This window comes from Xiphias gladius, chromosome 8 (genome assembly GCF_016859285.1).
Source record: "Xiphias gladius isolate SHS-SW01 ecotype Sanya breed wild chromosome 8, ASM1685928v1, whole genome shotgun sequence".
Lineage (NCBI taxonomy): Eukaryota > Metazoa > Chordata > Actinopteri > Istiophoriformes > Xiphiidae > Xiphias > Xiphias gladius.
Genome location: NC_053407.1, coordinates 27539614 through 27555907, shown reverse-complemented (window position 1 = coordinate 27555907; position 16294 = coordinate 27539614). Strand labels below are relative to the sequence as shown.

The following is a 16294-nucleotide window of genomic DNA, read 5'->3' as shown; positions in this document are numbered from 1 at the left end:
ATCCTGCAGGAATGCACAAAGCGGTCGATCTTCATGTGGGATCGAGAAGGCGGCGTTTTTATTTTTTTTCCCCAATTTGCAATGAGGTTGTTTGTAGCAAAAGGGGCTTTTGAATGGGACATGGCCCCAGTGGATTTGGAAGAGTGGAAAGTCTGGATGCAGCGATTTTTCCCAGCAATTTTTCAGTTAGGGGAGTCATGTGCTGAATGTGGCATGCTGTGGGGGGGGGGCTGGCTTCTTAACATTCTTCCTTCAACACAATAACTCCTATTAAACCTGCTCAGCCCCTATAGGACGCCAGTGTAACGGGTCCCTTTATCTCGTAAGCAGCCACCACTTAACGCACACTCTGTCTCTCTCTCTGCCTCTCAAAGGTGGCTTTTCAGATACTGCGCAGGAACAGTGTTGTTTTTCAAAATGCGCGCACAAAATAGCAAAGCGAGACCTGCACAATACACACACACACACACACGCATGCACACAATCTCTCAAAAACCCTTAACATTTCTCCACAAAACCTACACACAAGTAATGTATTTTGCAAGACGCGGAAGCTGTGTAATCCCTGGAACATACAAACACACACACACACACTCACCTGTTTACGTTGTCTTGTCTGGGCAGTTTGCAGGGAGCTCCCGCCACCTCCACAGTCACCAGGGAGGCCTTGAAGCTCTCCGTCTTGTCGAAGCCGAAGTTGCGCCCGCAAATTGTCACCGTCGTAGAGCCTCGTATTGGCCCGGAGGTGGGGAAAACCTAATGCATGTGCAAGGAACGTTTACACTTTATAGATCCACTCGTCAGTCTGGTATCAATGTAATACAAGGAAGCCTCTGTCATCACCTGTCTCTAACCTTTTTGGGCATTAATATACAGTGGAGCTGTCAAAATCTGGTGCAACTTGGTAGAATTCCTGTAATCAAATGCCACCATGATCACCCGGATTGGTCTCTGTCTCAGATCAGTGTTGTAGCACAGCAAACGTCTCCTCAAATTAATTCAACCTTTGCCATAAATTCTTTGCTTATTGTTTCAAAGAGGATGTTGCTGCTCAACCTCCTTCTTCCTGGTGTTGTTCCAGGTGTATTTGTTTTCTTGTTTCTACTGACAGAAGTAACATTTCTGAGCCGGTTTTTCCCTCGGCCTTTCACTTCTTCAACTATCTGCCGATACGGGGATTTCTTCACTTGTTCGATCTGAAATCACCGTGCTCTCTGCCCGTTTTGTGCTAAATATCAAGGTCACATTGTGCCGTAAAGCAACACGATGTCTTACGTACAGAAACTACCAATACTCTGGGGAATGGTCTTATTTGTGTATGGTATTGTTTACGGCGATTAAAAACCTCTCATTGTGGTAATTATCTGTTGAAACATGTGATCAGAGAGGTGAATATCATTCTTGAAAGTCATTTCTTTAAAAAAAAAAAAAAAAAGGGTCAGAGAGGACTCAGTAAGTAAAGCAGCTGTTCCAAATGTCACTGTATCTATTTCTAAATGAATATGTTTGTATTCCACCTATATTTAGGCGATGAAATTACGCTCTATCAAATTCCAAAATCAACAACAGGTTTTTGTCCCATTAAGCAGCAGAGGTATCATGTTGTTGGGCTTTCTCAAATGGAGACAGTGCACACGGCGTGGGGTGCTGCATTAAACGTCAGAAGGAACGAACGCCGCCCACACTGAGCTCAGCAAAAGTCCCACAGTGTCCGAGCGGTAGTATGTAGGACAACGCTGCCGCAAAAGGTCTGCTTTTTTTTCCAGGGGGGACCATGACCTTCACACACTGTAGCGGAGATAAATGCAGTGCAAACACACAGATCACAGGTTCAACAGGCAGATCGTATGGGCGGTTTTTGGGAGGAGAGGAGTGAGAGAGAGTTTGAACAAAGTTCGAACCTGCCATGGTGTGAGCACATGATGCGTGTCCCAGCAAGCTGAGTCAGTAGAAGGCTGCAAAGTTGCTAAAGTTTTCCGTTAGGTTCGGGATATTTGCCCAGTGCTGACAATGCATCGAACTGAACAATGAAGATGGGTGATAGGTTTAAACACACAACTAGAAAATGGGGTTTAAAGATTCTCACACTGCCATCGTGTTGTGTGTTCTGAAAATCTATTCGGCCGGCGAACTCTTGGATAGTGGACAGTTGTGACTTAATAAAAATTGTGACCTTTCCGCCCTGGTCACCACCATACGGTGCCTGGTCATCGTGATTACCTTAGTAATGACAGGTGTACAGTAGTGCTGTGTCCAGACGGAGGAGGGACACTGGTTGGCTCTGGTGCAGCGTCCATCACACCAGCCACAGTCAGTCACCCGTGACGACAGCAAACAGGAAGTACAGGTGGTCAGCTGACCACAGCCGGGGCCAATCAGAGGGACCTTGGTGATCTAGGAGGTGGTCAGAATCGAGGACAAAAAGCTTAGTGTGACCCTTAAAATGTAAAACAAGTGTTTATAGCATTTATGACAAGTGACAAAAATCTGACACGAGTAAACGGCAGAAATAAGATTAGGTTCTTCCAACGCTGGCAGTAGTGAGAGGATGGCAAAATACAGCTACTCAAACTTGAAATTGTTGTAGGAAATTGCTCCCCTCTGTATTTCCCCTCAGACAGAAATGGCTGACAAGAGGAAACCAAAACATTCGGATGAAGAGCCCTGAGGGCAAGCCTTTAGGAACAATATTCTCTTTTATCAGCTGGCTCTGATTCATGTTCACTGTTGTTTACTTGCTTTCACTCCAAGCAGTTTTCTGAACTCCAAGAAATCTGCAAGAAACTTCTCCTTGTTTTGGTGTAAAGCATTTAGTGTAATAATTGTTCAGTCTAAACTGAATGTTTAAAATAGAAATCCGTTTTTAAACCAGTTCTTATTTTGCTGAGGAAAGAACCAAAAAGAACCAAAAAGAACCAGGGGTGTATTTGTGTCCTCCATCCCTGTGGTTCCAAAGCCCACCTTGTTTCCCGTGGCCATTAGCAGGGCTCCCTCTGAGTGGCTGTCGTCAAGCAGTACCACACTGGAGGAGACGGGTCTCGAGTCCAGGCGGATGTCGGCATGAGGAGAGGCAAATCGGGAGAACAGCACCTGAAGGACGGAGGACACGTCACTGCAGTCGTCTTTAAAGGGGCATTTATTGATGCAACGGCAAAAAAACGGTGTCATAACTCTGGCACTGAGATTGTGACTGAGAGGAATAATAAAGTCCCTTTGTCATGAAAGAACAACAGGATAAGCAGAGATGACATTCAACAGAAACATCAAGCAAACGGATAACCAGACACCAAACCAAATGCTCTGGTAACAAGAACACTACTTTCTGAGACACTTGACTGGCCAACGAACAAACTTAGTGATGGTTCCTGCCAAAACCAGAGTGTGGTTAAAAACGTAGCCTTTAGACCACAGAACTGGGTGACTCAACAATAACAAGTCAGTCAGCAAAACATCTCCGGCGATTCAGTGGCAGAAATCCCAGTGACCTGTTTTCATGTATTCAAACATAATCTGTTGTGAATATGAAGTGGATGCCGATCTAAAATAGAAAGAATTACACCTTAAAACATCAATTATTTCAGAATTGTATGGCATGTTACAGTTAGTTTTTTGCATTTGTCAACATATACAATCAATGCAGTGTCGTAAATCTATATTTGTCTATCCACCGGCTAGTACTTCTTGTGGATGCAGTCAAACTTTGCCAACAGGCATAAAATGGAAAACAAGGCACTTACAACGGCTCCATCTGTTTTGCTGAAGTTGCAGTAGGATTATATCAAATCAAAAACATGTCAGCCACAAGGCACCTGGCACGATATTTGATGTTTGTTTTTATTAAAGCATCCAGCACACAGGTCAGACGAGGACACCTGGATGGGACTTGGGCTTTGTTCACTTGTCACCACTGTTTTTCTTTGTTGCTATGCTTATTTGGAGAGCTTCAAAATGTTGTACACTGATGCATGTCATAAATTAAATAAGAGGGGAACACAAACCAAGCCGGGAGGATGAAAAACTGGAAGACATCAAAAAGTTTTCTGGCGATGCTCCAGCAAAACTGGGAGTTGGTGAAAGATTATGATCCAGATTGTGTCATCCCTCCTTGGGTAATACTTTCGCTGGAGTTTGGCTGATTGTAATGGATCCATTGTGTAACGTAGATTTATATTCGGGTAAATTCATTACAGCGTGGTGTCAAATTAAACACAAGAATAATTAACACAGGAAACACAAGAAAAATAACAAGACAAATTGTGTAAGAGGCCTTTCTCACAGTAGACATTCTAAATTGTTAACTAGTTTAGAGGAGGAACAGAGTTCTGCAGGAATGGGTCCTACAACGCGGACATAAGTTGGTATTTTTGCCCGTCCAGTTCCCTCATTCTGAAGTCAGTGGGTTTTTTGAACGGGTTTATGGTCAGTTGCCTGAAAATAAGCTCTGTGGTTAACACAAGCTCAATACATTTTTACGCTTTATTCCACGAGCGTGATCTTTTTAAGCTTTTGCGTGTCTCAAAAAAGGCGGTAGCTAACAAGTGGTCAATAAGACTACAGAGGTCACCACGCCCAACACGAAAACCGATCTACTAACCGGTCAGCTTTTACTGCCTCGCTGCGTTTATACTCGCGCTCTCTCAAACTATTACTGACTTTTTCTGAGGAAAAGGCTTTTGTAGAAGAGGTAAACGTGCTAAATCAAATGAATGCAGCCGTTATTACTGTTATCAGTCATACCTCTCTTTGACAAGTCAAAACGTCCGCACGGCCAAAAGTCTGGAGTTGCTTTAGAACCAACCCTGATTATTTGTCATTTCACAGGAGGTTTCAGTCAAGATTTTATAGAAGCTTGGAAAATTGAACTTGAATACATTTGAACTTGGAACATGTTTTTTTTTTATTGCTTTCCATCATTTGGAGGTCAATGTAACCACTTAAAAAGGGCCAGCAAGTGCTTTTAAAAGAATGGTTTAGAATATGTAATTTGCCTAATTGTTATTCCTGCTTCAAACAACAAGTAAACAAAGTCAAAGGTTTGACATTTTGGAATTTTCCCTTTTTGTTGCCTTTTCTGTTAAATGCGAAGAACAATATTAATTTGATCTCTGTGCATTCAGTGAAGAAATCGGTCCAGGACCTGTTTAGCTTTAGCTAAGAAACAGCAAGCTAGCTGCAGCCCCGTCCGAAGGCTTGTTCAATCAGCTCCCGAGCTGTCTTATTAAAATGTGACATAACAAGAGGTTGGCCGGACTCGGCAACTGTGGACTGCACTTCTGAAGTTCTGTCCTCACGGAGACGTTCTTGGTTTTCACACGTTCGTACGTCTGCACAAAATCCTGACTCGCTAACAAGACGCAACGTGTGAATAAGCTCTTGAGTTGTTGGAAGGCCCTCTGGTGGAGGTCAGCTGTGCCCCCCTGCTTCAGTTTCGGTACTAAACTCGGTGACTAAACGCTTACGTACTCAAATTTGATATTGTTTTACCTCTACCTCTTGATAAGACAGCTAATGAGGACCTTTCCATAATGTCTATCGCTTCAACCACAATTACAAACCCTCTTAATGGTTCATATTAGGTAGCATCCAGTTAGCAGCATTTGGCAGCTATAAAATTAGTCTTGTAATCAGTCAACCGTGTTCTTCCTGCAGCTTGCGAAATCTTAATGTCTTGAATAACTGCATTTTATTTGAAATACATTACTTGCCTCTATCCTAATACGCAGAAAACATGCTCCGGTCCAACTTCTTACAATCTGAAGTGAAGAGCTGACTCGTAAGAGAGACTTTCGATCTAGTCCTGAACTTGTAACATTCTGTAGTTGAGGGCGCTGAGAGAGAGATGACAGACGGGTTTACGGGCACGGAATAAAAGGATGCAGCCGTTGGCAGAAACACCATGTACTCTGACATGTTGTGTTTCAAGACACACTCTCACACACGGACACACACACTCTCTCCTGCCTCTCTATCACGCATACAAACACTTTTTCACGCACTCTGACACACTCAGTCCCACACCTGCAGGATTTACACAAACACCCTCTGTAGCGAGGACACACACACACACACACACACACACACACACACGCTAAACACACATGCACTCTGTCATATAAACACAGATACCCATACACACATACAGACAGGCTGACAAACATTTTGTTCCCACAGAATTTTCCACTTGTTCTGTAACTCTCTCTCTCTTTCTCCCTCACACACACACACACACACACACACACACACACACCCACACACACACACACACAAACACACACACACACCTGGAACAGCATTTATCGTTTGCGGTTACGCGGCAATTACAGGCCTGGGAGCAAACAGAAAAGAACAGGGTCTCTAATGGGGTGTGCGGTTGCTCCGGTTACATGAAACCCTTTAAATTATACTGTTCACCCCCATCATACACACACATACCCACACACACACATACCCACACACACACACACACACAAACACGCACTCACACACAAATAAATATAAACACACACAAACAGATATAGTCCACTGACACTCACAATCTTTCTGCCGTGTCAGAATGGAGCTGCAGTGCCAAGCATCCTTGAAAAAAACAAAACACAACAAAACAAAACACTGCATTATGGTGTTGTCGGTAAAACTGATCTTAAACTCACAAACACATGCAGAATAACTCACACCTGGCAGCCCACTACACACTGACAAGGAACTGCAGGGATGGGAGCTACGGGGTGTGCTTATCACTTACTGTGCTTGACAAAACATCCTTCAAGGCACTTTTTTCTTTTTTTTTTCTTCCTTCATCCGCTTATTGAAAGTTACCGTGCGCCAGAGCATCCAGTAAAAACGTAAAACGCTCTGCGCTGAAACTTTTAAATTTGATTTCGCTGTTCGGCCGATGCACCGCTTGCTCCCGCCACACCCTCAGAAATGCCTTGTTTTCCAGCGTCATGCCTCCCACTGTTCGGGCCTCATGATCAACGTTAGCTTTGTGACGGTGAGTATAATGGGTGGCTTTCCTCTCGGGACAGGGCCATACAACAGGCATCTCTCTGGAGGTAATAGTGGTGTAAATTACAGCTTATTGTATTATGCAGGCGGGGGGAAGTTTGGTCTATAAACACGGCTACTGTGTTATTCCCACAGTGGCCCAACTGAAGCCGAGGGAAACACTTCCTGAGCCAGAATGGAGACGTTTCGGGGGGGAACAGCGCTCTTTTTCTTTCACTGCCTCTACTCCATGTTCCCTCTTGCCTCGTCCACTGGGAGCGACCAGGAAAATGAAATACATGAAAAGTTGACAGGGTCTTTTTTAACTGTGCTAACAATGAAATGACCTGCTGAAGCAATGACGACCGTCTCTCACAGATTCTTGTTGCTGCTTGGCTTTGGAATCGAGGGGGGGCAGGTGGCAAGAGGGTCATCGGTTCAAACGCCTGGCGAGGAAAATCAGGGCAGGGAAAGTGAGCAAGACGCCGCGGACGCACCCGGATACCTTTTATTTTCATATTCCTTAGCTATTATTTCTATCTGCGGTAACACTGTACGCAGTAAAGTAAGTGCTGCAATCTGGGAACAAGGCGACCTATTTATTTGGAGGTACTGGGCAAGTAAACAAGTTTAGCCAAATTATCTCTACCAATTTATTTGTAAAATAAAAAGTGAGAGCGCTTGACATGTCAGTAAGAATTCCCCCAATCACAAGAAAACTGTTTTTTCCACAGAACTTCATAGAGTAGAGTTTTTGAAAGTTGAACCAGGGACATGTAGGTAATAATCGTACCGTTTGCCTTCGTTTTCTGTTCAGAATAAATTTGGCTTAGCTGGGAATATATTTAAAACCCGTACCATCGCCTGGCAATTCCGCCGCACCAGCCAGAATTACTGTATCTCGGAGAAGGCAATACAATTATTACCGATAGAAATGATGGACAAATTCTCTTCTTCAATTCTTTTCCTTTTCACTTCCCACAACCAGGTCCTGTACAACCTTTCTAATACTTGTCCGTTAATTTTAAGTCCTTTCTCTTGCTCATTAAATTTCCTTTGCTTTTCCATTGATTTTGTCAAATTCTGTCACAAATCTCTGTCTCTCTCCCAATGCAAACATGTCCCTCTTACAAAGCCTTTTTTGCCTCTATTAAGTGTTACTTCCTCAACACAAGTGAAAAAAAAAAAAATTGCCAGCGCAGTAGCGCAGCAAGATTATTTATATTTTTCTCCAATGCAAATGAAGATATATGTATAAAGTATTATCTGAAATCACTTCTAGGGCAGACAACCGCCATAATCTTTCTTGTATCAAAATTCAAGCACTCTTTTCGAGACAATTTTTGAGTCAACAAAAGTCAATCGTTTATCGAAAATGGCAGATTTGTTTTAAGAAAGTACGATTTTTAGGACGTAATCGCGCGATAAAATGGAGATTTTTACATTGCAGGACAGCTGGTCTCCTTTTCAGACCTTCTCCTTCCCCTTCAACTAAAACAATGAACTTTTGCCAATTCAGCCAACCACAAAAAACAAAAAACAAAAAAAAAAAAAGGACTGAAGGAGGGCCATGGGGGTGGGGGTGATGGTAGAGAAACACACAGCAACAGCTGCACGGGACGCTCAGTGAGTAGAAAATGCCGTGCGAGGGAACGTGTCAGTGAAGCCCGCCGTTCACCATTAACGTGCCGTTCAGCTTGTAAGCCCCCTCGTACCCCACTACCACCGTCTCTACCCTCCCTCCAGCCTCCCACCCCCCCTTTCCGTGCAGCTGTCGGCCCCTTTTTCCACGTCTCTCTTGCCGTTTTTTTTTTTTTCCATGCATGTCTTTTCATTCTTGTGTTTCAAAAACACGTGAGGTAATTCAGCTTTTTACTTTATGTGTTTCATTCCATTCACCCTCATTATTTCCTTGGGGCGCTGAACTGATGCACCACTGCAACTTCATTTGCTGCACTTTACTGTGCAGCTCGCAACCGCTGCACACAGTTGCATCGGCGGTAGGGTGGGTGGACAAAACACCACACGAGAAGGGAGGGAATCACAGTCTGAGATGCAGCTACGCCGGCTAGTCATACTGAGTTCATTAAGCTGAATGCCAAAACGCCATATTCTACCCTGATGACTCTTCAAAGCAACATACAGTAATGCGACTAATGGACCTACAACCAGCCAGATCCTCATTTGATCTGCAGGTGCACCGGCGTTCAAGGCAACAAAATTATTTCATGTGTTTGATCTTCGTACCTTGTTAAATGTTTCCGTTATTTTATCCTTCGGTTTCACTGTAGTGTCACCAACACAAGTAACCTGCATAACCGTTGTAGTTGAGGCGCTTCAGATTATAATTTAGTCTTGTGAACTGATGTGCAGGTGGATCATTCAATTAATGCCCTATGTGAGTAATTCAACTGCCTGCTAATAAATATCTCACAGGTCTGGTTCTTGAGGATACATGCCAGCCACGTATTCTCTCAAACTGTACTTTAACCGAGACACAAAGCATGAAAACATGAACCAAAGTGAGACTCCAATGACTTAAATCCCCCTAAAACTAAAGAGGCAGCACTGACAGGTCATTTATGAGACGTTGAAAGCTGCTAACAAACGATCGGGAGGGTTGAATCCACTGTTGGTTTTTACACTTGTAGGCAAAATGGACCGTGTTTGCTCAGACGGCTTTTTAGGCGGCTCGCTGAGCATAGGTCAGAGGTAAGTAAATTTTAGTTTCCCCCAACTCGCGTTCTGGCTGAGGCACCTGCAGCTGACTCTGTGTTGCGTCTCCGGAAGTGTGCTTTCACTCCTCACGTACCAACATCCTGCCACGTTCACATGAACAATGACAGAGGGAAACTGCACTGGCCACTGTAACCACAGGGTCTCTGTTTAGGCCTAACTGCTAGTGTTTTACATGCAAATTAAGTTCTTTCCAGTCTTTTAAAAAGTGTCCACTGTAAAAAATTACCCAGGAGAGTATGAGGTGACTTATTTACCTGTATGTGGCGTCCATCGGCGGTGCCCAGGTAGGCCACTGCGCGGCCATGGACTGGTAGCACAGTGATAGTGGTCACCAAGGTGTTTGTCAGCTCTTTGTGCCAGTACTCCAACCTTTGGACAAACTGTGTCACCTGCAGGCGGTACTTGCCCTCTTTCCCTTGGTGGATTCCCTCATGTGGGTCACAGTCGTCGGAGGAGCTCTGCAAAAGAAACCACAGGGATCAGGGAGAGAAAACAGGCGAGGGAGTGCTCTCTGTTGTGGTTATGGACATGATAGTAATATGACAGGAGAAGCAGCCTAGAAATGTCAGCAACATCTGTGCGGCCATGTTCAACACTGAAAAAAGATCCTGTCGGAGAGGTATACTTCAAATTAGTAAAGTCGCATAAGAGTAAAAATCTGGACCATGCAAGGAAGACTGCAGATTGACACAAAAATACACTGTACTTTTTGGGACTCATCAGCGAGATCGGATCACTTTGTCCAAAAAGATTAGTCCCCTAAAAAGTACTCGTTATATAATATCGTGTTGAACTATCTTCTTTCATATCTGGCCCGATGGGGGAGGGTTAAGAGCCAAACCTCCTAAGCCCCCCTTAGCTCCTCTTTCGTCAGGCCGAGCTCGTAATGGAGGTCTCGGCTTGATAGTACCTCTAGGGCAAGTACACGCTTTGTTGAATACAAGTTTGTGGATGGCAGGATTTCATGGGAAACAGGGAGCAGACTTTCATGCTGTTTTTCATTCCATGAGCTAATTTTCCTCTCTCCGACTGGGCAAACCCCACTTTTTCTCCTTTAATCCACCCTCCTCTTTCTCTACGTCCATCTCCTCTCTTGAGTTTAAAACCAAAATCGGCCACTCCAGCTCCCCCTCTTTGGTTTTCAAATGTCGCTGGCTAGTGCAGATTGTTGTGTCTGGAGCCCTTGGAGCATACAGTGAAAGCACAGACTGTAGCCAGAGCTGGATTCAGCGCCTTTTCTCTATCAATAACCCCCCTCCTCTCCCCTTACTAACCCAGCCCTGCCCTCTCACCACTCTGGCTCTTTTTGTGTTTAGTCATGGCCTCCTGTCCTAGCCTCAGGTTTCATTAATTATTAATGACCCAGAGGGTGGCGGGCCTCTTGTGGCTCTTAAAAGGTCCTTGACCTGGCCGCTTGACCGGACCTGAGCTTTCTGTTGTTTTCTCAGCTTCAGTGGATGATGACCTCTTCAGTGGAGTCACAAGAGTTGGAGCGATTGCAGGTAGAATGATCAGGACGACTGCTGGACGCCGCCAAAGTGCCTCACTGTGCAATTAGTGTGTACAGTTTTAGCAGGAAACGTTCCTCACAGGGATGTTTGTGACCTTGGTTGTGAGCTTTTGTTGTGACTTAGAGGGTTGAAAAGTGATCTAACCGCATCAAACAAAGTTGGTTTTAATCATTAACATACTAATGACCGTCTCTCTGCTTCCACCTAAAGAGCTGTCTGGGTCATAAGGCCACTATTTTGTGGTTTGCGTGAAACATGCTGCATCATTTGTTTAGTGTAGCTCTCAAAGGCAAGCTTTGAAGATGAAGAGAACAATGGTGAAGCAATAAATCAGGAGGGTTTCTTTCTTGGTGACGTTACATGGCTGAGACGAGGCTGAGAGGAGGAAAGCAGAGGAGGGCAGAGAAAACTGGCTAACTGACAAATCTTGGTTAAATTAAATGTCCCGAAGGCCAGTGACTGCAGTTAGAGAGACAATGGTTAAGTCAAATGCAGGGAAAATTTGGAGGAAATTGAAAGCTGGCAGAAAGGTTGGATGTTTTTATGCCAAACACACAGCTGGGAGGTGGTGAGGCCAGCTGATCTGCACTGAGTTACTCAGTGTTAAAGAAGGGACAAACAGTTCAAACCAGATAAGGAATGACAGTCTCTGACTGAAATTGATTTGGAATCGGATAACGATAAGGACACGTAGGAAGAGATGAGGCTTTGAGTCTGAGAGCTAAGGTAGATGAAACATCTCCTCTTCTTCATACATGGTGGACAAGTTGCCTCTGATGTGTGAATCTGTGTACGTTTGTGTTTATGTCTACCTTTAGCCACAAATTTGATTCAAAATGTGATCCAACTTAACTCCTGTTGGCACTTTCAGAGCAGGACGGCTAGCACTGAGCACCTATGAAAAACATGGAATTTGCCAAAACCCCTCTCACTTCTTAAAACTAGAGCAGACCGAGACATCATCACTGTCGAGATTCTGCCATGCAGCTCAAAAAACAGTCCTCTGGCTGATTATTTTCAGAGCAAACAAACAGGACTTTTTGGTGTTTGTTGAAGCGGAGCAGGACGATGGGAGGGAGAACTGAAAAGGTCTTGGGGGCATTCCTCTGCCTCTGCTGAGGTATTCGCGAGGATCAAGGAAGTGAAATTGGACAGTGGAAAGGCTGTTTTGACGAGCTTCGTTTGAAGCTCCGCTGCTGTTATCCTCGGCTGTTTCTTGGCTTGGAAACAGAGAGTTTAAGAGGACGTCACACTGACGTTCTCATGGAGGCAGAAAGGTTCCTCAAGAAAGTCAAATCTTACACAAACTTCAATAAAGACCTTTATTATATATTTTTAATAAAAGGGGAGTTATGTTATTCATGACAAGTTTAAACCAGCCTCTATCGACAACCACAGAACTGACACAACAGCTTATTTTTGGCCATTAACAGACAGAAAAACAAGATTTTCACAATCAGCTTTCATGCCAAGCAGACAAGAAATACAACAAAATTCTCTGGCAAAGAGAAGGTGAACTTTTTTTTTTTTTTTAAACTGACCTTAAAACCTCGTGAACGCTGGCAAGAGTTTCAGAAGTAAGTTTCAAAAGGTCAATATGCTGGGGGGTAGGGTTAGATATTGCTAATCTGAATTGTAGGTGGAGGCATACAAACCATTTTCTTTTTTTCTTTTTTTTTATTAACCAATTTTGGTCTCTTCTAAAAGATAAGAGATCTTGAACCGGTTACATAGTCGCCAACAAGCTAATGGTTAGTCCTGTCAACCTTTCAATGAAACGCATTCCAATTCTGATAGACATCTTTTCACCTACAGTTTTACTACCAATACCAAAATGAGCAAGCATGTCGTGCCAGCTGTTGGTACTCAAAGTTTCTGATGCTATGTTATTTTAGTCTATATCAAAAAGTATTATCGATTGATAACCCCATAAATCTCTATTAATACTGATTCCATCTGAAGTTTAAGTTGCACTTAAATAACATTCCTCACGATTCTCACACATTAATCTTTTGGAAGATTTACGGTGTTGGCAAGTGCTCCTGATGTTCTACACCTTCCAAGCCATTTAGGGAAACGTGTCTCTCAGCCGTAGAACACGGCACCGTGGGGCAGATACGCGAGATATCATACACCTTTTGCCCCATACCTAACCAGCAGCCATTGTCCCCGAAAACAACGGCGTGACGATAGGGTTTCGGTGTGGTGGAGCTCCCAAACCCTGCAGCACCGCTCAGGAGAGTCAAGATGGGGTGAAAGGTGATCTGCGTGGCTTAATGTCGTTTTCATACTCTCACTGTGGCCCCTGGGTCTTGTGTGAATAGGCACACTAATGCCTGAATTGTAAACCATGGACTGGGTTACCGGCAGAAGAGGATTTTAATACAAACACTCTCAGTGCTGCGCAAAAAATAGAGTAAAGGCGCTGCTGCTAATGTACAAAAATACACGTCATGTTGCGGAGGCTTAGCCGGAGTTAGCAGACTCGCACACACGCACAAACCCGCGGAGTCCATCTTGTTGCCGGTCGCTCAGCTGGCTCTCTCACTGGAATAACAGACCTTTGACCTTCGGATCGCTGGTGCAATTGTGAGCTCCAGACAGCGGAGAGGTTTGGTTGTTGTCGGGTTGTGTGAAAATGCATTTTTTAGAGAAAGGGAAATGCAAAAGGAATGTGGAGTGCACATATGGGTTCATGCTTGTGGTTGTGCATGTGCTGGGGGGGGGGGAGTGTATTGTTGCAGTAATGTTACAACACACATTACAGTACTCCACCTGGGCTCAGGGTGCACGTTACTCTGCAACCTGACTCTCAGTAGCTGTAATAGCTGTGGTGTGTATGCGTGTATCTAAGTACACAGGTGGCTGCTTGTGCCAAGCACATGCAGTCAAGTGTTAATGTGTGTGTGTGTGTGTGTGTGTGTGTGTTGCTGTAGGGGGGCTGTCAGGGTGTTAGAGACAGCTTAAGGAGTGAGAGAAGCTGACAATAAGGCGAAGACAGGCACTGGCGCTCACAGTGCAGCTGGCCCCACAGTCGAGTGGCCCACCAGACGCCAGGCAGGACTACAGCTTTGCTCATACTGGAGCCAACGAGGTGGGCGAAGCCACGGGCAGAAAGAGGCCTCACACATAAACAGGTCCAAAAGAAGACAGGGAGAATAACATGTGGAGATTTTAGTCTAATTTGACATCCTGTTTTTGAAAAACGTCAGACATGTAGAAAATGACCGGCAGTAAAAAAAAAAAAAAGTTTCCCATTTCATGAAACCTGGACATCTACGTTTGAAGACCTTGTGGCGATGTAGTACAGATAATATCGACGTATGATTTTGTAATCGACCTTTTCAAGTCCAGTTTTTAGTCTGATAGATAAAGATTGCACTTGCCACTGACAATTTGCTTTTTGAAACACTGTTTCGGATCCCTTTGACATATTTGATTCCAAAATTGGACAGCCAGCTTTTTGCAAAAACCAACCAAACAAACACAAAAACACCAGCGCTAAAGAAAGCAACCTGGGAACGACAGTCACCATGGTGTCACTTTCTGTGGCCTTCTCGCTGCAGCCATGCAGCAAACCGGAGGTTTCTCAAATCACTGGTTTTCTAAAACAGACATCCTTCATGCATCCGTCATCAAATTTCACAACTGCCATCTGCCGGCATCTAAGGCTGCAAGTAGTAACTACTTAAAAGGTCTTTCCTCTGCGCATGAATGGTGAGAAAAGCCCGCGCACAGCTAAATAAAGGCAGAGGCAGCCCGCACTCTGAATTCTGAAGGCTCCACGTTTCCTCACATACTTTTATTTTGTGCTGCACCTGCACCCAAGTGTCGTGCAATGTGCACACTACCTGCCTCCAGTGATCCCACACTTCCTGTGGGAAGTGGAAGGACCCAGTGTTTTCGGATTATTAACCTCACCAGGGACTAAAAATAAAGAGCGTCTCACCCTCTGCTACATCGATTTTGACTTCTGTTTCCTTTCTCTTTATAGGCTTTATGGAAGTGTAACACAAAATTGCTGGAGTACTCTCTTAAGCAAAGATATTCGAGTTGCCCCTCCTCAACCATCGGTTGACCTTTCCGCACAGAGGAAGGCGACGGTGTGCGTAATGAGAAATTGCGTCCTTTCCTGTGAAGGAATGTGGTTTTTACATTACAACATGTAATCTGCATTTCAGAGTTCAAAAAAAAAAAAAAGGAAAAAAAAAAGAAAAAGACTGAAATATAATCTCCGAGAACGCAGTTAGGGATGATTTTACATCCACACTTGACACAGCAACTTCTTGTTCTGCATGGATCAGCATATTTTTCTCTTCTTCTTCTTCTCAGAGATTGGGGATGTATGCAATTCAAAACAATGGGAAGAACGGTGGACGGCCGAGTTTGGCCATCAGGGGCCAAAAGTCACTCTTTCTGCTGTCTGAGAACCTCTTTGACTCCACTTCCACTCGCAAACGGCGCATTCTTCAGATGAGCTTCCCAGAGTTGCCCTGCAAATTCACCCCTCGGTCGGACTGACACACTAGCTGAAGTTACAGTCTGCAGATCAAAAGGGAATGAGAAATGTCAACTCCTTAATAAATTCTTACCTTTACAGATAGAGATGAGAGACCAAGAGAGAATCATTTTTAAATGAGTAATTTTAATGAATGATGAAATTATTCAGCAGGGCCAAGTTCTGTGGTATTTACATAACAGGTTGATGATTGATATTAGGTTACATCCATGCAGCTCGTAGCTCTAGGTGTTTCATAAAAGCTCCTGACATACGAGATGCATTACGCCATTTGAACCCAGGCTTTTCATGTTTGGCTCGCTCTTTCGGTTTGAAACATACAGTAAAAACACTCCTACTGGACTCCGACTTTCACGTGCTGAAACACCGAGGTCGCGCTGATGCTTGCGTTTGACATCCGCTCTTAGGATGATGTGGCAGGGACCCTTCACGGTGGTTCCTCGATGGCTGCTCGGAATGTAAGTGAGCCAGGACTGAAACTGTTTTGGTATCAACACTTTTGTGGACCGCTCCTCGGAGGTGAGGGGTATCATTACAGAAA

The 16294-nt window shown here is 44.2% G+C and overlaps 1 protein-coding gene across 1 annotated transcript in view; it reads right to left on the bottom strand.

Annotated features, from left to right (window-relative positions):
* met (MET proto-oncogene, receptor tyrosine kinase) overlaps positions 1-16294 on the bottom strand; it is a 69139-nt gene that overhangs the window by 33918 nt on the left and 18927 nt on the right. Inside the window, exons 3-6 of the mRNA XM_040132949.1 lie at positions 9978-10181; positions 2962-3090; positions 2221-2394; positions 599-756 (exon numbers count right to left, since the gene is read on the bottom strand). Of these exons, the coding sequence (XP_039988883.1) occupies positions 599-756; positions 2221-2394; positions 2962-3090; positions 9978-10181 (665 nt within the window). The remainder of the gene's footprint in view (positions 1-598; positions 757-2220; positions 2395-2961; positions 3091-9977; positions 10182-16294) is intronic.